At 42.1% G+C, this 22,162-nt stretch overlaps 2 protein-coding genes across 12 annotated transcripts in view; both read left to right on the top strand.

Moving 5' to 3' along the window:
- Nucleotides 1-1,361: 1,361 nt before the first annotated feature.
- On the top strand, nt 1,362-2,171 carry h2ax (H2A.X variant histone). Its single transcript, XM_080780075.1, has 2 exons — nt 1,362-1,658; nt 1,762-2,171. The coding sequence occupies exons 1-2, from the start codon at nt 1,489-1,491 to the stop codon at nt 2,018-2,020; spliced, it is 429 nt and encodes a 142-aa protein (XP_080636201.1). The 5' UTR covers nt 1,362-1,488; the 3' UTR covers nt 2,021-2,171.
- Nucleotides 2,172-6,172: 4,001 nt separating this feature from the next.
- phldb1a (pleckstrin homology-like domain, family B, member 1a) overlaps nt 6,173-22,162 on the top strand; it is a 38,281-nt gene continuing 22,291 nt past the window's right edge. For 7 of the 11 annotated variants that reach the window (XM_080780707.1, XM_080780714.1, XM_080780716.1 and 4 more), the window contains exons 1-7: nt 8,907-9,020; nt 11,561-11,662; nt 12,569-12,692; nt 13,889-14,059; nt 15,935-16,060; nt 17,336-18,495; nt 20,802-20,855. In XM_080780707.1, the coding sequence (XP_080636833.1) occupies nt 9,018-9,020; nt 11,561-11,662; nt 12,569-12,692; nt 13,889-14,059; nt 15,935-16,060; nt 17,336-18,495; nt 20,802-20,855 (1,740 nt within the window). In that variant the 5' untranslated portion in view covers nt 8,907-9,017. Of the gene's footprint in view, nt 6,432-8,906; nt 9,021-9,305; nt 9,392-11,560; nt 11,663-12,568; nt 12,708-13,888; nt 14,060-15,934; nt 16,061-17,335; nt 18,496-20,801; nt 20,856-22,162 lie in introns of those variants that run through there. The other 4 variants (XM_080780711.1, XM_080780710.1, XM_080780712.1 and 1 more) reach the window with 4 other exon arrangements.

The following is a 22,162-nucleotide window of genomic DNA, read 5'->3' on the forward strand; positions in this document are numbered from 1 at the left end:
TATAATTATGCTGTGTTTCAAAGGCAAATGATTCACCAGTAAGAACTGTACTGTACTTAATGTAACTTTTGCTGACCTTGGTGTAAGATTAAGACGTCTGGCAGTGTGTATACCATATTATTTCAATTAACAGAACCAAATTATTTATTTTGTATGTACGCAAATTAATTAGAAAATAAAAAGGTGTTGGTATAATGTCCCTGGGAGAACCATCACTGATAAGGTAAAGCATTTCCTAAGGTCATGAATGAAAATGGTTTAATCTCCCACACAAACTGCAACCAATTTGTGATGTAAAGAAATGAACACTGTTGATCCATGTGGCTGGCATAGGACTAAATGTGAAACAGCAATGGTTGCCCCTAATGTGTGTGTGTGTGTGTGTGTGTGTGTGTGTGTGTGCGTGCGCGGTTCCTATACTATTGATATTTAATTGGTTTAATTTATTGCAAATAAATTATTTTTGAAGGCTTGTTCAGCTGGAAACTGACTTTTTATTCTTTATTTACAATAATCTGAAGCAAATGAAATCACAAACAAACTCCTCTGGGCACAGGTCTCCACCAGGGCAGGTCAGGTTGTGGCCTCCTGGTGGCGCTATAACAGGCCAATGTGAAAAGGGTGGGATATATTCCTCAGCCTAGTAAGAAAATGTGTGAAAGATTTCATGTAAATTGCACACTGTGTTCATGATTTGTGACATGAACGCTGCCTCATGGTGGCGCTATAACAGGCCGTTCTGGAAAATGTGGGGCAGAGGTTCATCGTTGGCATCCAGGGAGTGTGTGTGCAAAGTTTGGCATGACCGGCCGGTTAACGGTGCTGGAGATTAGCTGGTAACGGACGGATGGAAAGACAGACACACACACGGACGGAGTGTAAAACATACTCTCCCATGCCTTCGGCTGGTGGAGACTGGAGACAATAACAAACCATACAGTCAAATGTTGTACATGTCTTAATGGCAATTGTTTAGTTAGAACAATTTAGTCTATATCTAAGGCTCTGAGTCCTCTAGTGTTAAACAGCTCTAATAATGCAAACTTTCGACATTTCGAGCTATGGACCAGAGCTACATGAACAACATGAAGCCGCCAAAACTTTGAAACTAGAGGGAACATTCACTACTGGTGCATTACTTCTACCTTACTTGATGGGCATGCACACGAGCCATTCACAACAAGGACGAAAAGCAACGACGAATCAAATTCAGTCGTTCCACAGACTGCAACTGTTTGGATTAAGGGAGAGTATTTTGTCCAATAAATCTCTGAATTCCTATCCCACGTGTTCTTCCAAAGCTAATGGCGTAGCGCGTTCGACTTAAACAGCCAATCAAAATCTAGGGCGGTACAACAGCTTATATACATCGGGTGTCTGTCTCATTTTTCCGCATCACGCAATACATTCATTGTTGCCTTTTTGCAAGGATCTGTGCAGATAAGATAAATAACTATATCAAGTATTAACCGAACCTACTAAGCTACCATGTCTGGAAGAGGTAAAACCGGAGGAAAGGCCCGTGCTAAGGCCAAGACCCGCAGCTCCCGTGCCGGTCTGCAGTTTCCAGTCGGCCGTGTTCACCGTCTTCTGCGGAAAGGGAATTATGCGGAGCGTGTGGGCGCCGGAGCTCCAGTCTACCTCGCTGCGGTGCTCGAGTAAGTTGACATTTTTATTCACAGCATGTGCCTTGTAGCAGCATAGAAACGGTGATGAAGACAACAAAGTATGATACATTTTAATCAACTTAATCTATCGTAGGTACCTGACCGCTGAGATCCTGGAGCTGGCTGGCAACGCGGCCCGCGACAACAAGAAGACCCGCATTATCCCCCGCCACCTCCAGCTGGCCGTGCGCAACGACGAGGAGCTGAACAAACTGCTCGGCGGAGTCACCATCGCCCAGGGCGGCGTCCTTCCCAACATCCAGGCCGTCCTACTGCCCAAGAAGACCGGACAGGCCGCACCGAGCGCCGGCAAGGCGGGAAAGAAGGCCTCGTCTCAGTCGCAGGAGTATTAGCCTGCAGGCTAACGGACAAAACTTTATACCCCAACGGCCCTTTTAAGGGCCACCCAGCTATTCATTGAAAGAGCAAAACTGTGCCGTTGTTTTATGTTCATTATGTTGGTCATGTGCCTGGTTTTTGAATAAACTTTTGTATTTTAACGTACGTTACACTAGTAAAGCGTTGTTCCTCAACGTAAGCTATGTAGCTAAGCTAACTATTTGGTTCTAAACTAAGACTACGACTTTACGGGAGGCTTTAAAATATGGTAATTTTTGGGTGATGTTTAACTGTGCACTGAAGTTAACTGACTGCGTGGACAATGTCCTGCACGAATTCCCTACAGACTTACAGGGTGAACATTACTGCTTTGGATTCATGTGCTAACCTAAATGAGTGTTGCATGAAGGGGGACAGACCATTCTGTCATTTACTTTGTACCCTGGCGCCACCGTCTTGGATATGATGCTAATATATATGCAACAGCGTTGACTGCGACGTTTACGAGGTAGTTTCCCTGACGAAGTGACAACTTCCATTTATTTGCCAACCCCCAGGGCGTAAATGATATGCATAGCTTATGTACCAGAGTTGATTGGTGCACCGTGAAGAATCTTTGCTCTGCAGAATAGATCATCTAAACTCAGAACATGGCTTTATCTGTTTAGGGAGCAAATGCAACTCCTATATTCTGTATTTGTTTTTACTTCTGCGTGACATGAGCGGGTCATGTGAAAATGACTTTACTAAAGTGTTAAACATTCTGATGGCAATCATTTAGCTCTTCTAAAACTTGTAGCCTAAACATTCAGGGATGCCCATACAGGACAAGTGAATTAAAATATATAAAATACAAACTAATACATTCCAATTTTACTTGTTTATCCGGTATGAGTTGAGTTTTCCTGATGTATTTTATGTCCACAAAAAAGATTCTGAGACCGGTGTGACTTGGAACACTGAATATAGAGCTTTTAACAACACAAAGTTGTAATTCCTTAAGTGAAAAATCCATTATAACTCCACATCACTGTCATTCTATTTCATACAGGCAATACTTTATATTGTTCTGGAGTCTTCTGTACATGGTTTGAGATCCGCATTCCACCAGGTGGTAGCAAAGACATGGATTGAGATTGTTATTGCCACCCATAACAAGCTTTTGGGTACAATGTCAAGTGAAAATACTGTAACCTAAACACAGCAGGGGTGGAAGTAGTACTCTGATTTAAGTAAAAGTAGCAATGCCTCAATCAATGTACTCTGTTACTGTTTTCAAGATTTGACTAGAGAAAAACTATACTTAAACTATAGTAAAAGTACACATCTTTTTCAAAAATGTGTCAAACTAGCTTAAGCTGCATAAAATAGCACCTAAGTGGTTAATGTGTGTACATGTTTTGTAACAATGTTAATCTCCAAAGTAACTTGTAACTGAAGCTGTCAAATAATTCTAGTGGAGTAAAAAGTACAATATTTGCACTGGGAGCCGGGAGGTATAGTGGAGTAGAAAGTATAAAAAATAGTAAGAAATATTCAAGTAAAGTAACAAGGACACTACTTAAAGTAAATGTACTGTCTTAATATTACTTGCCTATATCCTAGAAAGCCTGCATCTTCATGGCTAGACAACTCATGTCCACTGTTTTCTACTCAAGTTGATAGAAAGTCCACCGAACGGAGCTAGTCCAGCCTAAAAAAAGTATGCTCCTCGGAGCACAGAACTTCACCAGGTCTGGTTGCCTACCCAGGGCTTTGAGACTCATCGGGTGCAGCCAACTCCCTGGCATATCTTTTCAAATGGGGGTCCACGGGCTAAGTAGTGTCAATTTGGGGGTCCTTGACATGAAAAAGTTTGGGAACCACTGCTTTAAACACTTTAGCACTTTATGAACATGAACAAAATAGATGGGTCCCCCCTGGAACTCCCTCAGGTACCCCTGGGGGTCCCCGGACCCCACTTTGGGAACCACTGCCATATCGTACGGCATACTATGGCACGCCGTTTTTCATCATTTTTGAGGATTTAAAAAAAAATGAAAAAAACGATGGGTTATAGCCCATGTTTGTTGAAATTTTGGGAAAAAAAAGTTAGCCTCGTTTCTCATCATTTTGGACCGCAATTTCTCCAATTTTCAATTTCCGCAATTTCCGCAATTTCCAATTTCCGCAATTGCCAATTTCCGCAATTTCCAATGAACCATGTAAATACAACAAATTGAGCAGGGCCATTTGGTGGTGGTGGTGGTGGGAGGGATCACATTTCTGAAACAAACAGTTGTGACATTTGTGATGTCTCGTAGGAAGGGTTAAAAAAACTTCTCAACTCAAACGCCAAATAAAAGCTTTTATAAAAGGCCCAAATAAGGTAATAGGCCAAAATGCGAAGCGGCTTGTTATAGCCAGAACATGCGGCCAATTTGAAAAATTCCGGGTGAAGGTTCTTCCTTGGCCTACTGGGTGTGTGCAGGGTGTGTGTGCAGATTAAATTTCATGCCGTTCGGTCCAGTGGTGCCTGAGATGAGCTGTTCATAGACGCACGTGCCCGCGCACACACACACATACACATCTGGACAGATAGCCAGACAAAACCATGATCTCGACCAGGCCATTCTGGTCTGGCGGAGATAATTATTTCTCATAACTATGAGCAGAGAATACTTATATTGAGCCTTGACATTTACCAGAAAGGCCGGGGCCTAACTTCCCAAACAAACATCAATGGAAAATTCCTCCAGAGTGGTGACAACTTAATGTCAAATAATGGAATATGTGAGAGAAATTATCCTGAGAATCTATGTCTTGTCAAATGTTTATCCACATAATGCTACGCTCTCAGGTCATATTTGGTCAGCCCCAAAATTCTTCTGTCTGGGATGTGAAAGAGATGGCATCTGGTGATTGTTAGCAATGGCAGCAATTCCAGAAGTTTTCATTTTAGCTTTTTTGTATTTTCAAAACATTTGCTCCTCGTTTTGAACATTTGTTTCACTCACATATCACAGACATGTGTCCCTATGGACACCCATAGGACATGGTACTGATGTGTGTTGGTTTTGGTTGTTTCAGTTGGGGCCGAAGCAGCAGCATGACGCACCAGAATCTTGAACCCAGACCAGTACAGAGGAAACCAATTACTCTGGTTCAGGAATGTGTCCAGGATCAACAGACATGGCTAAAATTTCCCTCTGGAAAGAAATATTTCAATATCCATTGGCTGTGCTGACTATCATTTCCACAGTGGTGCTCTGCTCAGTCAAAAAACATTCAAATAATAACAATATTAATAGTCCCTAGCCTAATTCTATCGCCTACTGGCAGTGTGCACAAGATTGGCACTGATCAGTCCTGCAGTTTGCGAGATTAGCTATGGACCAACTACGGACAGTCACACAGACAGAAAGACAAGACAGACTGACACTCTTCTAGATGCTCGCCTCTGAGTTTCTTTCTTAAAGGGAATAAAACGTCTGGGTTTCCGAGGCTAGCCTCTGAGGAGCCACGCTATCAAAATACCCTGAAGAACTTTAAGCATCTGCACTTTTGCACAGCATTGGTATTGAAATGACCCTTTCACTTTTGTTGAGAGACTGAAAGTCAGCAATGCATTAACACAACATTATCACACACAGGACATCATATCAGATTGTAATAATTACAGCTCAGTGAAATTACTGGTATGGGATACCCACTCAAATTGTCTTGTTGAAATTGACGGGAAAATATATCAAATGAGCAGCACAGTGAAATGTGCTATTTAAGAATTTAAATAGCTTAGCATGAAGCTGCGACAAAATAGAACACATGTATGCAAAAATGACCATTTAAGGGAACTTGTTTTTGTTGACCTCAGACTTTGATCCAACTCAACAACCCCCCTGTAAAATAGTTATTAAATCTGGTCTGAGCTAGGGTTTGAAGTGGTTTGAGCATGATTAGCAAGAGAACAAATCTGCCTTGTATTAACAGTGTGTGTGTGTGTGTGTGTGTGTGTGTGTGTGTGTGTGTGTGTGTGTGTGTGTGTGTGTGTGTGTGCGTGCGTGCGTGCGTGCGTGTGTGTGTGTGTGTGTGTGTGTGTGTGTGTGTGTGTGTGTGTGTGTGTGTTTGAGAGAGAGAGAGAGAGAGAGAGAGAGAGAGTGTAATGAGGGAAAGACAGAGTGGGATGATGCAAATGAATAAGAAAAAGCAGTGATAGGCGGAGATAGAGAGGAGGGGGGACAGATGGAGGGAGTGATGATGTGGAGATCTTTAATCAGTTTCTGAGCATTTCAACAACCTAACAGCAAGCAACATCAAGACATTAAGGACATTATTACAGGATGGACCTGGGAGAGCTTTCATATTATGACTTGGGAGAATGCGTTGTCTCTTAGAAGGAATTTTGGACTTTAACATTTCACTGGAAGAAATTATTAACCAGCTCCGGTAAGTTTTATGCAAATGTATGTGTGCTTGTGTATTGCAATAAGCTGGTGTGTGTGTGTGTGTGTGTGTGTGTGTGTGTGTGTGTGTGTGTGTGTGAGTGTGTGTGCGTGCGAGAGTGCAATACGTGCGTGTGTGAGAGAGAGGGAGGTGGGAGTGGAGGGTGGCTGAAAGAGGGAAAGCAATAATGGGGCTATTGTACCAGTGTGTGTTAGGGGGTTCTAGTCTCACATGGCCCAGTTATTCCTCACATTGTGTGTGTGTGTGTGTGTGTGTGTGTGTGTGTGTGTGTGTGTGTGTGTGTGTGTATATATATATATATATATATATATATACGTGTGTGTGTGTGTGTGTGTGTGTGTGTGTGTGTGTGTGTGTGTGTGTGTGCAACTGTGCATGCGTGCGTGCGTGGTTGCTTGCAAATGTTAGAGATTTTTATGTGCGCCCAGTTTTACGGCATAAACCAAATAACACAGGTGTCACACTATGGTTCTTCTGACTCACGAGAGGACTCTTGCAGTGTGCAATGTGTGTGAGAGAGAGAGAGCAATAGTTAAAAGTTGGATCATGGTCCAAACCCAGTACGCTCATGAATGGCCACTTTCATGTGTGGGAGATCAGTCTGCCTGCTTTGTAACTGTGCAAATACTTTAGAAAATAGCCAATCTACAAGCATTGTTAGCTTATAGATTGTCTATTTTTGAAAAATCGTTGCCATTGTTCTATTATTTTTAAATCTTCGTTTAATGACAAGAGCACAATTGGGATGCCAGGGTTAAAGTGATTCCATTAGAGGCTGATCAGAGAACACCATCAGAAGACAGCAAAGCTGAGATTAATGAATGTGCTCACTGTTGCCAACCAGACTTCTCACTCATCCATAGGGTTCTTTATGGTGTGCAGGTGCACCTGGCACTAAGTGCAAACCCTGCCCGCATCGCTTATTATAGTCTCTTCATTGTGACCTTGAACTTTGTACATATTTTAACCCAAAACTCAAGAAGGTCTTTAGGAAGCTTGAAAATTCATCTATGCCTTCTCGAATCGACCTTGATCATGATTGTGATATTGAATTTAAAACCCATTCTCAAGTTGTTAACAAACAAACAGAAACACACACAACCAAATAGAGAGGATCCAACGGCATGTTATTATTGTAATACATTTCCAAAATATTCATTTTCAAATGTTTGAATAGTGGAAATAACATTCTACAGTCTCACTTTTGAGCTATTTTTTTTTTGGTTTGTTCATTTTTAAGCCATTTCACAGTGGGTGGTCCATAACCAGAGGCTATGGACATTCAACTTAAGCATTTCCCTCTGCTTTTCCAACACCTTCACCAGCCACCCACTGTCAATGTGCATGATGCAGGTCAGTGAAGACCACCCTTGGAAAATGTTTCCTTTATTTTGGTATTTAGCTGTAAACTTTCTGAGCAAACTTGAGGGCTTCTATTCAGCTGTCCCCCCACCCACACTTCCATATGTAACTTCCATCGCTTTGAGAGTCATCATGGAAGTTGACTCATAGAAACCTAGCTACCTGCTGCAGTGCTGCCCTGTAGGCCTCGTTTGACGAAGCCCATCTGGTAACTTAGCAGTCTCTATTTATTTGTTTGTTTTCATTTCCCTGAATGAATAGTCATCTGCTCCACTTCCTGCCTCTCATCTTGGGCCTTGAACATGGGAAAATACTTGGTGAGATCAATAGTGACTCTTTCTACTTTCTCTCCCCCACTTGTTCTCTTCCAGCCAGATTGTTCCTGTGGGACTTCTGAAAAGATGGCTCACATGTTCACTCACTTCCTGTGGAACATAGTATTTTTGTATCCCAGCCCTAGTGATGCCGCAACACTAAGTCATCTTGTAAATCATTATTCAACAGTTTTCCAGATTGGAAAGTCCCCTCCTTTGTTTTGTCAACAGCACGCACAGAACAGGAAGCTGAAAGAAACGACACAAGGTCTTTTCCACCTCCTATACTTCTACGCCACATGTCCATACATTTCCACTCCGGACCCCAAACCTCATAGACTCAGTCAGTGTCTGTTTTACTAATACCCTCTGATCATTCTAGATGTGTCCTTACTCCTTATGCTCAGTGCATTGCAGTGATTGGTTCCCAAACTCTGATCTTCTGGTGTGTGGTCCCCATCTGATCTTTGAACAGCATCCACCCCATGAGAATAAGTTCATCCCTTCCGTTCTCTGAAGACGGTCTGAACTTGACCTTTGGGCTGGCTATTCTGAAATGTTTAGTTAAGTGCATTTGTCAAATTCTTTAACCCATCGGGGGTCATGGGGATTGTTTGTAAAGAAAGTCTGAGGACAGAGGCGGGCGCTGTGACCTTTACTCTGCAGTGAGACCATAATTTTGGCAGGACACCTCTGAGGTTGTGTCCCCCCTCTGCCGCGTGTCAGGGGTGTAACTCTGCACTGGCATGGGGGTGGGGAGGAGGGAAATAGCAGAGGAGCTCCTCAGTGTGAATGAAGTAAGCAAGGAGACATAAACAATAATGTGGACACTGCTCTTTGGATTAATTTTATGTGGACCTAGCTTCTATTTGGACTCTCTACGAGTACAGGAATGGTAAGTGCATAATATCATACAGTACAATGAATACAGTAAATTGTTGACAAGATCTGTCAACAGCACTAGTACTGTATACAACACGACTACAGCATTTTAACCTTTTTCACAGACATTCTTCAAGGGGTTTCATTTCTGGATGTTAAAGTATTCAACAATTGTTTTTATATTTAAAGATTTTTAAGCTGTTGTCCTGCATGCCCAATCCCAGTCTATATTAAATGTAAGTAATTTCTCTTTAAAAGTAGCAGACCAGACTATGTGGCGGGTTGTGTCTATTTTCAGAAGCCAATACCAACCCTGAAGGGCTGAACTGCCCCCATAATCACAGGTTACAGAGGAAAGCCGCATGGAACTATGTCTTCAGCTGGGTGTGTGCACAAAATCAGTGAGGCTTGTGGGAGTTTTATGTGCGCGTGGGCGATTCCGTGCGTGTTTTTGCGTGCATGTGTGTGTGACACACCATCGTGCCTGTCCCTCTCTCTGTCCTGGAGTCTGCTTGTGTAATTTGGCCCAGAACCGGCCCAGTGTTGACAGGCTGTGGGCTGATAGTAGTGGAGTAGGGGCCGGTGTCACAGTTGAACAGTGGGATGTTCTGTTCTCTGGGTCACTGGACCCACTGAGACTCACATTGTCAGATAAAGTCTTGTGGTTTCACCCAGCTGCCTCATCTGAAGTGACATCACAGGCTGAATGAACGCCGATGCCGCCATGAAAGTCCACAGGCAAACGTAGAGATTTTTTTGTTTGAATTGAAACGTTGCACAAAACCTTAAGCTAGAAAGTTACAAACCTTGGAATTATGGGTTGTTTAATATTTGTTATTTACCGTAATAGAAGAAAATCATACTCTATCATTACTTATTGTCCATTGATGGACAATAAGTCCGCTTATAGAGACTTTCCCTACATTAGGCCGTCCCTTGGGGTTAGGGAATGATATGTCACTTAAATATGGCTCTCCAAGTAATTTTTTATAGGTGACAGGCAGCAGAATTCTACTCAGTGCCTCTTTAAAGTAATCGCTGTTTGCTGACATTTTTTACAAAAACAACTGGCCAAAATTACGTATTCAAGAAAATAATTTAAAGGTGCATGAACGAGTGTCCTTACCATCGGTGTACTTAGCCTTCACTGATGCCAATTATTCTGGGCCTCCTGAACCATTGAGGCTTTTCTCCCAGTTCAGCACCCCTGTCTGTGGGTGAGAAAAGACGGGCCATCGTCTTGTAGCTGACAGGCATGATGAGTCATCTGTGAGTGTGTGTCTGTGTGTGTGCGTGCGGGTGTGTATGTGGGTGTGTGTGGGTGTGTTTGTAGGCATGTCTAGTCCTTTGTGGTTGTTTTCCTCCTTGGCTGATGATCATGTATTCACAGCTGGAACTAATCTGTAGCATCTGTCTGAGAGTGTGGGGTTTGTCTACTATTGTGCTTGTGAGAGCCATGAGTCATAGTGACTTGTGATCAGAGGAAGTAGTGATGTATACCTCTAACTGTATACCCCACAGAAGTGGTTCTCAAACTTTTTTTATGTCAAGGAATGGAACCCTATGTACTTGACCACACAGTCTACTATCTGAAAACAAGAGAAGATTTTTGATGTTAACAATTTTTCAAACGTATTCCAAAATGTTTCAAATAAATGTCACATCAGGATGCGTTGTTAAATGGAATTAAATGGTAATAAATGGACTGCATTTATATAGCACTTTTGTACTTCACATTCACCCATTCACACATCGATGGAGGAGGAAACCATGCAAGGCACAACCTGCACATCAGGAGCAATTAGGGGTTCAGTGTCTTGCTCAAGGACACTTCGACACTTTGCCAGGAGTAGCCGGGAATCCAACTTGGAACCTTCGTATTCCAAGACAGCCACTCTACCTCCTGAGCCGTTGTTAGCTTGTAGGTCGGCTATTTTCAAATAGCCTACAAAAAGGGTTAACTTGGTTAAAGTTAAACCAATTTTGATACTGTAAATCTAAAAATATATCATATTTTGGTCATATAAACATATTTAGCTGGGGGACACACTTTGAGAACCACTACACCACTACACTAAAGCACCACTACAGCACACCACCTTTGGTATACTCTACCTTACACACTTGCATTTAGCATAATACCATTTATAATCCCTATAATGGCACAGTATGACAATATCACATACAGTAACAGCTGTTGGGGCCCTGTTCGGGAGCAGCAAATAGTGAAATAGTTGCCAACATTATTGTCAGAAGGTGGCAGTAGAGATAGAGTTACTGTAATACCTTTCTGGTGGCTTCTACAAATGGGCAACCTTCTTAAGTTTACAACTGTAAAATAATGTCAACTTCAGAACTTCTTGATGTATCCTGTTGTGTTGCTTGTTATTGGGAAACAATGACCCATTATGACAGTTCTGACTGTGTGCCTTGTCACATGGCTTATAATTGGGACAGAGGGGTTTCTAAGGAGAGCACTGTTCCTATTGTACTGCTGCTGTAGAGGCAGAATTCCCACTGGTCTGTTATGTGTATTGCTGGTGCATGCTCTAGGATCTTCACGTGTCAGATGGTTTCACTGATAACTCAGCAGACATGGACCGTGTGAACTGGACGACAGTGGAGCATGGCCGACAGACACATCAAGTCTTACAGGTGAGTGATCAGTGACCTTTAATTGTTGTCAGTCTGTTTCAAGTCAAACTTGTAAGTAAAAAGCAGATTCCTTTTCTTTTTTAATGATAAAAATTACCAGCTACTGCTTTCTCTAGTCTAGGCCATACTACAGTATACTGTATCTCTCGTGCACACATTACTTTGGACTCTTGTTACTTTGCACAGGTTGATTAAACTTACTTGATACTATACAATAAACAGCCTGTGTTAAACTCAGAACTGTGTACTACTAATGGAACCAAATGGACCCTTACAGGTCACTAAGGAGTTACTATGTAGGCCTACCCACTCCTGCAACTTCAAGTGCAGTATATACCGTACATACATATGCTTACGTCTTTAGGTCAGTAACCACAGAAACAGAGCTGGAATATCCAGGGGTGGATCGCCAGGAGCCGCAGTCAGAATCAATTGTACTTTTACTCTACGTACTGTACCAGTCATGATATAGTATACACTGTACTCTAGATATAGTCATGATATAGGCTATATACTTTGAGTGTAGATTTTCTGAACCAGTTTCTCCAACACAAGATAACATGCATGTTCTGTCCTCAAAATAGAACATTGGCATTTGCCAACATTTGGCAATATATACAATTGTTACTGATCATATCCAAAGATATGTGCTTACTTAACAGACATTAATATTAACATAGATGCACTTAATACAGTGTAGTGTAGTACAGTGAGGACTGGGTAGTGTAGTAGTGGTGCCGTGTTTTTGAGGGGCTCCTATATTCAGCTATTAGTGTAGATTTTCGTCTTAAACAAAGTAAGACGAATTGTCAATCACAAAACACAAAATTCCCATTGACAATGAATGGAGAATTTACGTCATATGTGTCTGAGCAAAATCAGTTTTCTACCTGTTTGTGATGACAGAGCACCCCTTTGGACCTGATTGAGACTGGCAAGTCTTTGAAGGTCCAGGCAGAGCGCCCTCACCTGGTTAGTTTGGGAAGTGGACGTCTGAGCACAGCCATCACCTTGTTACCACTGCAGGAAGGTGAGCCCTGATACTGTAGGTTGGCCTCTGTGTGTGCGTGTGCGTGTGTGTGTGTGTGTGTGTGTGTGTGTGTGTACGCACGTGTGTGCCGTGTATCTGAACAAAACTAGTATTCATGATATAAAAAGCTCTATAGATTCTGTTCATCCATACGGTGTACATTCTCTGGCCTCTGTGTTGAGCAAAACATGATGTAATCTGTAATCTTGTCAGCTATATGATGTAGTAGTATTCACAAGGAATGCTATTCATTTATACGGTCAGATCTAACACAGGTTGGACCTTTCACAAGCAAACAACACAAATTCCTAAGTCATACATTGACGAGAAAGAATCATAGCATTCAGTTGAAGGTCATGTGGTTCATGTATGTGACTGGCTGACTGCATGTAGACATTGGAGTGGATAAAAACATCCACACACTGTTTTATAGCTCCAAAGAACATACTTTTTATTAATGACAAAAAGTCTGTGGAAAGTGGAAACTGCAGATGTTTTTATCCTCTCCTTGGTCCTTTCATTGATGCCTTGATGTCCAGCACCTGGCCTAACTACGGGCACACAATCTTCTCTGTGAACTGCATGCAGACATTGCAATGCCAGCACTGCCTCCCCCAACCCCATCGTCCACCCCAACACGCACGCACGCACGCACACGCGCACACACACACACACACACACACACACACACACACACACACACACACACACACACACACACACACACACACACACACACACACACACACACACACACACACACACACACACACACACACACACACTTCTTATTACTAAAATCATTCTGAGATTATAACATCATATGCACACAGCAATCATTTGCATTTACAACATACCTGTCAATTCTATCAATTTCTGTGATTTTTCTGTTGCCATCTATGCAGCACATACTATAGGTGAAATGCCTAGTTAAAGAGTTTACTTTAGAGGTCAAAAGGACAAAAACAGGGTCAACGTGAACCTATAATGCTGTCGTCTGCCAGCCTAAGATTGTCTTTGGGGTGAACACCTGTTGTTTCCCATTCAAGCACTTGTTCAGTCTGATTCCATTTGTAACTTGGTCTTGTGGTCATGACCTCATATGAGATCGGTACTTGGTCTGTGGCTTCTAAAAAAGACATCTCAAGGCCAGTAAATCCCTACAGTGAATGATCATGTGTTGCCTACTGTTGCAGGGAGGAATACATTGGGAAGTGAGGGTGCAGACATCCCTCTTCAAGGTGCAGGCATCTCCACTCAGCACTGCTACATTGAAAAGCAGGGAGGCTGCATCACCCTGCACCCATGTGGAAACCAGTGCTCTGTAGATGGCCTTCCAGCCACCAAGCCTGTTCGCCTGACACAAGGTATAGCACCATCACACACACTACACAAAAAAACATAGACAACTAGGCTACCTGTATTGCAATATTGAAATGATTCTAACGATGATGATGATTATTATTTTGATGTATTATTGTATTTTTTCTTCTTACTATGCCATCAATAGGATGACATGGATGGATCAATATTCTGTGGTTGTTGAATTAGGGAAAACAAACCTCCTGTCTATTTCACTCATTTTAGGAACCTATAAATATAATAAGCCTGTAACAACTAATCGAATGATAAATGTATGGCTAAATTCGTTGCCAACTAATTAGACCATCGTTTTTCATAAGCAAATAATCGAGGGTGTTTTTTTTAATTTATCACGGCTGTTTTGCACTACGGTGAAGTCTCCTTTGATGGCATGATGATGTTTTATAGCTCAACGTTGAGAGAAAGAGGAGAGAGACCATCGTGTAACTACGATACACAATTGTAAAACAGCCCCTTGTTCTACTACCAGTGGCGTGCAAACTTGCCCTCATAAAGGGCCAGGCATGTCCCCCCTCCCCCGGCTCAGCCCCCACCTCCACAAGCCTTGCAAACAGCATTTGAGGCAGAGTTCTGAGTTAGCGTGTGTGGAGGCAGCAACTGCTCAGCAACACTATTTCAAGCCTTGGATTAAGGGAGGACTATGCTGAGAAATATGAATCAACATCTCTGCTAATTATTCACCACTGGAAACAAAGTTTCAATATCGGATTTTCAGGAACTATACAATTACAAGGTAGGCCTATTGGGGGGAAAAGCATGGATACATAGGTGGGGAAAAAGATAAATGATTGATGTCATTGTGACATTGTCACATGATTATTATAATTATAATCCATCCATAGGCTATGGCCATTATTATTACTTGTATCCATTTGTTTTACAGTGTTTTAGAGTGCTAATTGTGTTTGTTATAATTAACAGATAATTAACAGACTCCATGATAGTCATGTTTCTGACCACTGTTTTAAGCTGAACCTCTCTTCCATTGATTCCAGCATTATGTTCTGCCCCTGTCTAAGAGGCATCCAGTCTCTTAAGACTCATGCTTTATCACATGCCCTCTCTCTCTCTCTCTCTCTCTCTCTCTCTCTCTCACCTGTTCTGTGGCCACATGCTAGCTTGTTTTGTGGTTTACATTCAATGCATTCTACAGTCTCAATGTAAAAGTGGACGTGAACACATCCATCACCTATTGTTCTGTAATGATACAGCTTAAAAGTAGATACCACAAGCACCACATATAGATACATAAGCGACAAGTCGCTTATGTATCATTGATTCATGTTACCCAGCAAGATTATGTACAGGATCATCAGGAGTTTTGGATTACATTGAAAACTCAATATAGTGTTAGTGCTTGTTAAATGTAGTCCTGTAAGACCCCTTTACACATAAATATTGAGCAGCTGACTGAGTTTGAGTGCTGATAGTCAAAGCTATTTTCTGCATCAGCAACACTGTATGCCTATCCGTTTGTTTTCGTATGAGCAGAAATGTAAACATATAATGGCCTAACATTTATAATTCGAATGAGTGTATGTCTTTGCTGCCTTCCATCCAAATTAAGTGAAACGTATTGGCAGCATGTAACCACGTTTGAATCGTCTTCAATTCAATTCAATTCAATTCTATTCTATTCTATTCTATTCTATTCTATTCTATTCTATTAAAGTGTCAAATCACAACAAGTTGTCTCAAGACACTTTACATAGAGCAAAGGACCGACAGAGATTCCACCCAGAGCAATCCATTTTGCGACAGTGGTAACACTGCAAAGGGAGGCATTAGGCATGCAGTGCTACTCTGCTACACAAACACACCTGCTCCTCCTTACACATAATGTTTATTTGGCCTGACAGGGTGCATGCTGTGCTTTGGTCAGTCTACCTTCTTCCGGTTCAACCACCCAGAAGAGGCTCAGAGGATGAAGAGCATGCTGCCTGGAGGAAGCTATGGCTTTGGAACCCCAAGATCTCACCACACTGGTATACAACTAGTAGTAACAACTTTTACACTACAGTGTTTCCCGAACAATGGGTCTGGACCAATTTGTATGGGTCTTCTCGAGTACATTTCCTACAATCCTTTAAATTGTTATTTCAAAGGGTTGAAGGGGGGAAAAGATAAACAGTCAAACAGGGACTATGTTTCTTTTCCCTTTTTGCTTCCTTTATGATGAATTTCTGTTCTGTTCTTTAACTATACAGAAGTGTCTATTTGTACGTCTCTAAATGATTTGATGAATTGAACAAGGTGGACCCTGTTGTAAACAAGTGTAATGCTTAATTGGGTCGTCCACTCACAGTTAACAGTCTTTGTATTGAGTTTGTGCTTGAAATGTACTGTAATTCTGCAAACTGTTATTTCAATAACAAATATGTCAATCAATCAATCAATAAGAAATAATGAAAATAGTAAGTCAACAAGTCAAAGGAGAATTGGTAAGTCTTGATAGACAATTTCAAGTGGTGACATACAGTACAGTACGTAGCGACATCTTGCACAAGTCTAATTATCTGTGGCCTACATATTAACCTATTTCAGTCATGACACAATTTATGCATTTGTAACTCTGAGAGTGGCTTGTACTGATTCTCAGAGTGGGGTCCAGGGAGCTCCCATGGTTCTTTGAGGGGATTCCACATGGACCCTCACAGGTCTGTAGCTCTTGAGAGTGTACAAATGGAACCAAATATGCATTTGATTGGTTCATTGGTTCCAATTGTTTGGTTCATTTGTAAACTCTCAGAGTTATGGGGGTCTTTAAATCAAACAACCACTGCTGTAGATTCTATTCTCCTATGACCTTAGTCGTTTTGACAAGTGGTGCCTGACCTATGAGCCACCACACCCAGTCTGGTGTGTTTGCAACCCACTCCTTCCTGACCAGGCCCAGATTGCATCTGCCCTGATTGAAGTATGGGGTCGTAGTTTTTATATTTAGCAGCACACATCCCTATAGGATTACAACACATTGGAGAAACCAAATATCCTGGGTTTGGTCAGAGTCCATGCAGTAGAACAAGGCCTGTGTGTACTGTGTGTGTGTGTGTGTGTGTGTGTGTGTGTGTGTGTGTGTGTGTGTGTGTGTGTGTGTGTGTGTGTGTGTGTGTGTGTGTGTGTGTGTGTGTGTGTACGTGCACATTTGTGTTCATGCGTGCTTGATTGTTTGGCTATATAGTGTGTTTATACTTTCCATTGGCTATACTTTCATTTGTGCTCCATTCTAGTTCATAATGCTTCCATGTCCTTTCTTACAGATGCCCATGGTGCTCTGAACGGGAGCCACCTAGGACAAGGCTCCCTGGCCAGCAACATAGAGAAGGACCTCCAGGACTCTCTGGTGCTGAAGGAATCTCAGAACTCACCGTCCTCAAGGCCTAGGAAACCTGCCCATCACCTGATTCCCCAGTCTCCTCATCCAGCCATGCTCAACGGAAGAGATAGCGGACTGCAAGGGATTGCCTCGTTTTACTCCAAGCCAGCAGCCACATCAAAGGACTCCAGCTATGGCAGAAGCTCCCCATCCCTGCACCTTCCCGGTGAGATGCACGGAGCATCAGCTCCTCCGGTGCCAGCCCGTTCTATAAGCTCCACCCAAACCAACCAACCTCCTGTTCCACTTCCTCGGACCATCTCCGCTGCACCTGCGGGTGGACAGAGAGTGCCAGGAAGCCCTAAACGTTTAAGGAGCACCCAAACAGAGGCATCTTCGAGTCCTACACCAAACTGCACATGGCCAGATCAGGAGACAGAAAACATTAAATCAAATCACAGTCCATCCCCGATCTCTAATACCAGACTGACTCCCAAAATGCCCCCTGTAGCTCCATCAAGCCCTAGGTTAAGAGGCTCTTCCCTACAGAAGAGACCTCCTAGTCCCCTGAGAGAGCCCAGTCCGTTGCTCTCCAACACTGACATTCTGCAAAGGTACAGGGCTCCAGATCCAAATGGATGCACCGCTCTAAGAGAGCTGCCTCCTCCCAGCCCCTCCATGTCTCGCAGAGGTACCCCAGGATTCCATGGCTCGTCTTCCTCCCTCTCCTCCCATACGTCCACTGTTAAGCCAGTCCCAGAGAGTCCTCGGGCACCACGCAGACCTGTGATTAGCTCAGAGGAGCAAAGCATGAGGCCACCGAGTGCTCAGAGTCCATCACTGACCTGGGGCTTGGTTAAAGAGCAGGGTGGGGGGCATGCCCTTATCCAGGGACCGGGCTCTTTGTCTAGCTCATCTCCTCTGACCAGCCCTCAGAGCCAGAGGAAGGCTTCTTGCACCGCCAGTAGAGACCCTTTTCTGATGAAGCCTCACACCAGGGGACGCAAAAACAGCATCTCTGAAATCAGTGACGAGGATGAGCTGCTGGAATACCATCGCTGGCAGATAGAGGAGAGGCTCCGTGAGCAAGAGATGGAGAAGCTGGTAAGTGATTTAAGACTGAACTGAACCATGTATACTGTAAACATAAAACCTGATCCATTTCTGTCAGAATGGATCAGTTCCCTTTTCAGTGGTGACCTTGGATTTGTACATTAGTATTTCTAAAGACACATATCGTCCTCCTCTCTCTGGAGTCCCTGCTTCCTATGAGTGGGTGCATGGTCTTTTTCTTCTGTATGTTTCTTTGCATTAAAGGTTGACAATAATTCTAGCCTACTAGCATGGTAGACAGCAGGTCTGAGTGTCCTGGCACACAGCCACAAGCTCAGCTCCCCATGGTGCTGGTGGCATGGTTTACCAATTTGGCCCGAGTCTGAAATGCCAGTGTACATTGCTCAGCAAGTCTGAGGGTACATGTGCAGAGGGCATAGCCAGATACCTCTCATCACTATGTTTAACCGATAAAAGAGTGACCTTCAGATATAAAGACGCCTCCTCTTGACTGGAAGTTCCCACTTATATTCATAGAAGCCCTAAAAGAACAAGCATAGTTCTTAGCCATCCTCAGTCCGCACCCGCCCACCCTCCATCATTCCTCAGCCCACCCCAGCCGGAGCCTAACAGCTGAAGGGACCACAGAGGGGGCAATTCCCGTCTGTCCATGAGCACAGGCTATTTCAGGAACCAAGAGGTTTCTGGTAACAAATAAGACAGTTATTGACAACATGCAACTGTGGTGGAGTGGGAGGCCATCTGATCACTATGGTAACTTTCTGTATACAGTATGTGAGTAAAGGTACAGATACACTCCCCAATGAGTTTGTTTCTCACACCTATATTCTCTTATAAGACCTTATCAGGTCCTTTATTTTCAAGTATAGCAAATTTCAGCAAAAGAAACACGTTATTACATTTGAATTTGGTAATAGGATACAACTAAGGACACTATAAAAGTTTAAACTTTTATAGAAAAATAAAGTGAGTAAAATTATAGTGCAGAAGAATTACTAAAGAAATCTCAGTAAAAGGCAGAAACAAACAGCTTTTAGCTGTGATTTAAAATAACTAGGAGTTGTAGCAGACTAGGAGTTTGTTCCAGATATGTGGTGCGTAAAAACTGAATGCTGCTTCTCCACATTGAGTTCTGATTCTTGGGACATAAAGCAGACCATAGGAATCTTTAATACAGCAAATCAATTTAAATTCATATTGCATCCAACAGCATTTATTTTAGACATTGTATTGTTTAAGAATGCAATAATAAGAATCTATATTATCATCTTACATTAATATGTCTGTCTGTCTGTCTGTCTGTCTGTCTGTCTGTCTGTCTGTCTGTCTGTCTGTCTGTCTGTCTGTCTGTCTGTCTGTCTGTGTGTCTGTCTGTGTGTCCCACCTTTGTGCCCATATATGGAGCTGAGTGATTTGTTTGTGATTGATGCAACACACTCCATATTTGGACGTATAGCTGCTTTGGGGACTCCTTATATGGTTATGGCTAAGTTAAAAACTTAACTTAAAAATAACTTAACTTAAATATGTACGAGCTGCGTTCGCTTCCCGCGTTTGCGCGTCTTACTGGTATATACAAATATGTATGTATATATGTGCTCTTTTAAATGCACCGAATTAAAATGTACTTACTTACTAACTAACTTACTTACTTACTAACTCACTTACTTACTTACTTACTTACTTACTTACTTACTTACTATAGTTGCTATTCTTTTCTGACTGTTTTAAAGAGGCATTGTATGATTGATGCTGATCAAACATGGAGATACAAACCCTTGTTCTCTTGAAACGCTTTCTTTGTGCACTGCTGTTTATCTGTCATTAATTGTAAAGGTCACAGCCAGAGTAGAAAGGTTAGTCTTAGCATCAATTGCAATGACCGGTGAGTCGTTTTACAGACTGGCTGCCGGCTTGTTTTATTTCAGTACAGTTTCAGATTAAAAAAAAACATTGCTTAAAGTCATCCTTTGTAACGTTTTAAATTAAACAAAAGTTGATTCTTTTCTTGATAGTATATTTTTCACAATAACCATTCCACATACAGCAAATGTGCTTTCTTATTATTATTCACAAGTGTCGGCCCCCCAAAAATTACTTAGGCACCGGAAATGTACTAGAAATGTATTTATGTATGTTGTTGCTTTCCAAAATATTCTCGGGGGCCCAAAGGGGTGTGGCTAAAACAGACTACTAAAATTAATGTTAAACAGCAAGACTTTAATATGACTTGTCTTTGATTTCCATACAGTAGTTTAACCACTAATATAATAATGATTTAAAAGGAATGATCTCTTTGTGACAGTAGTTTCCTCTTCTTGCTATTCTGTGGACAGGAAGGTCCCACCCTGCCAATGCCAGCTAGCAGTTTGCTTAGACAATTACTGCAGGTTTGTGTGGATTTTCTATCATGCATTCTAAACAACATTACATTTAGAATAGCGTTGTTTGCACAGACCCCTCCTCCACATTGTCTGTTCAACTCCCACTGGATCAACTTATAATTCATATCCACCTACTGAGGATGATGAATAGCTTTGTTTACTCACAAACATTAGCCATCTCTATTGGCTTCAGAGCAAACTCAGCAAAGCATAGATCCTAAGAACCACAGGCTTGTTGGGCCTAGATTTGAGTACCGTAGTTAGTATATAGGAAAGCAGAGGAGCCCGGCTTCTGAGGGCCTCTTACATCAGGCCCATTTGGGCCAAGGGTATTTATTTCCATATTATCTGTCAAACCATATTCTTTAAAAGCTTAGATCCAGGCCCGATCCAGCCATTTCCTGTCAGTCTACTGTCCTATCAATAAACGATCCAGTAGACAGAATGATAGAACAGGGGAAAAATACAGTATAGAGAGATATAGATATAGATCTTAGATCGATAGGTTAGAGATCACTGATCACATGAACTTCAGATACAAAGTTTAGTTTTTCATCACTAACACATATCTGTGTTATTGTTACCAGCGGCAGCCTGCACTGTTATTTTACTGGATAAAAAGTATAAATCAATTTATGAAATATACAGTGGTGACAAGAGAATATACTGTATAGACTGAGCAGAGACAGAACCTATCATTGGAAAATGAAATAAACAAAGCCACTGGAAAGAAGAAGCAGTCAGGCTTTAAAATGATCACATGCAAGCACCAAGGGCAGCAACTAAAGCAGCTCTCATCCCAGAGTTAAGAGCAAAATGAGTGTTGATGAGGGGTTTGTGCATGGTATCATGTGGTGCAGTCTGTAGCTATCCATTTCTATTTACTGTAAGTGAAAACTGTCAGAAAAAGACTCTGTGATCCACTCATACAGCACTGACGAAGGTCCTAAGACTGAAACATTTTCTGCTTTTTTGCACTTTTCACTTCATGAGCATGTTAAAATAAAATATTTTCTTAGTCTCTGTCTAAGGAGTCTTCCCTAAAGGTTTATGTCTTTTTCTGCCAGTTATGTTTTTGAGACCATGTCTTTGAGACGACCGTTTATTTACTGTGTGTACAAGTGTAATAAATAGGTGGTAATTCATTACAATATTGTCAGGAATTCCAAAACCTTTTCATGCCAAGGCTGTGGAGGGTGTCCTCCTGGTGAAACTGGTCCTTGGCTTCAACAGCTCTCAACACAAACCCTGGCCATATTTTGGGCATGTCACTCATTATAGGTGAAAAACGTAAAAAACTATGTTTTAACATT

Source organism: Protomyctophum bolini, assembly GCF_963924005.1.
Source record: "Protomyctophum bolini genome assembly, chromosome: 13".
NCBI classification, from domain to species: Eukaryota; Metazoa; Chordata; class Actinopteri; order Myctophiformes; family Myctophidae; genus Protomyctophum; species Protomyctophum bolini.

What these genes read in the sequence shown, in the direction of transcription:
- h2ax (XM_080780075.1), top strand. Translation starts at nt 1,489, where the DNA reads ATGTCTGGAAGAGGTAAAACCGGAGGAAAGGCCCGTGCTAAGGCCAAG. An exon ending in TACCTCGCTGCGGTGCTCGA is followed by an intron (nt 1,659 to 1,761) that starts GTAAGTTGACAT and finishes AATCTATCGTAG; the next exon opens with GTACCTGACCGCTGAGATCC.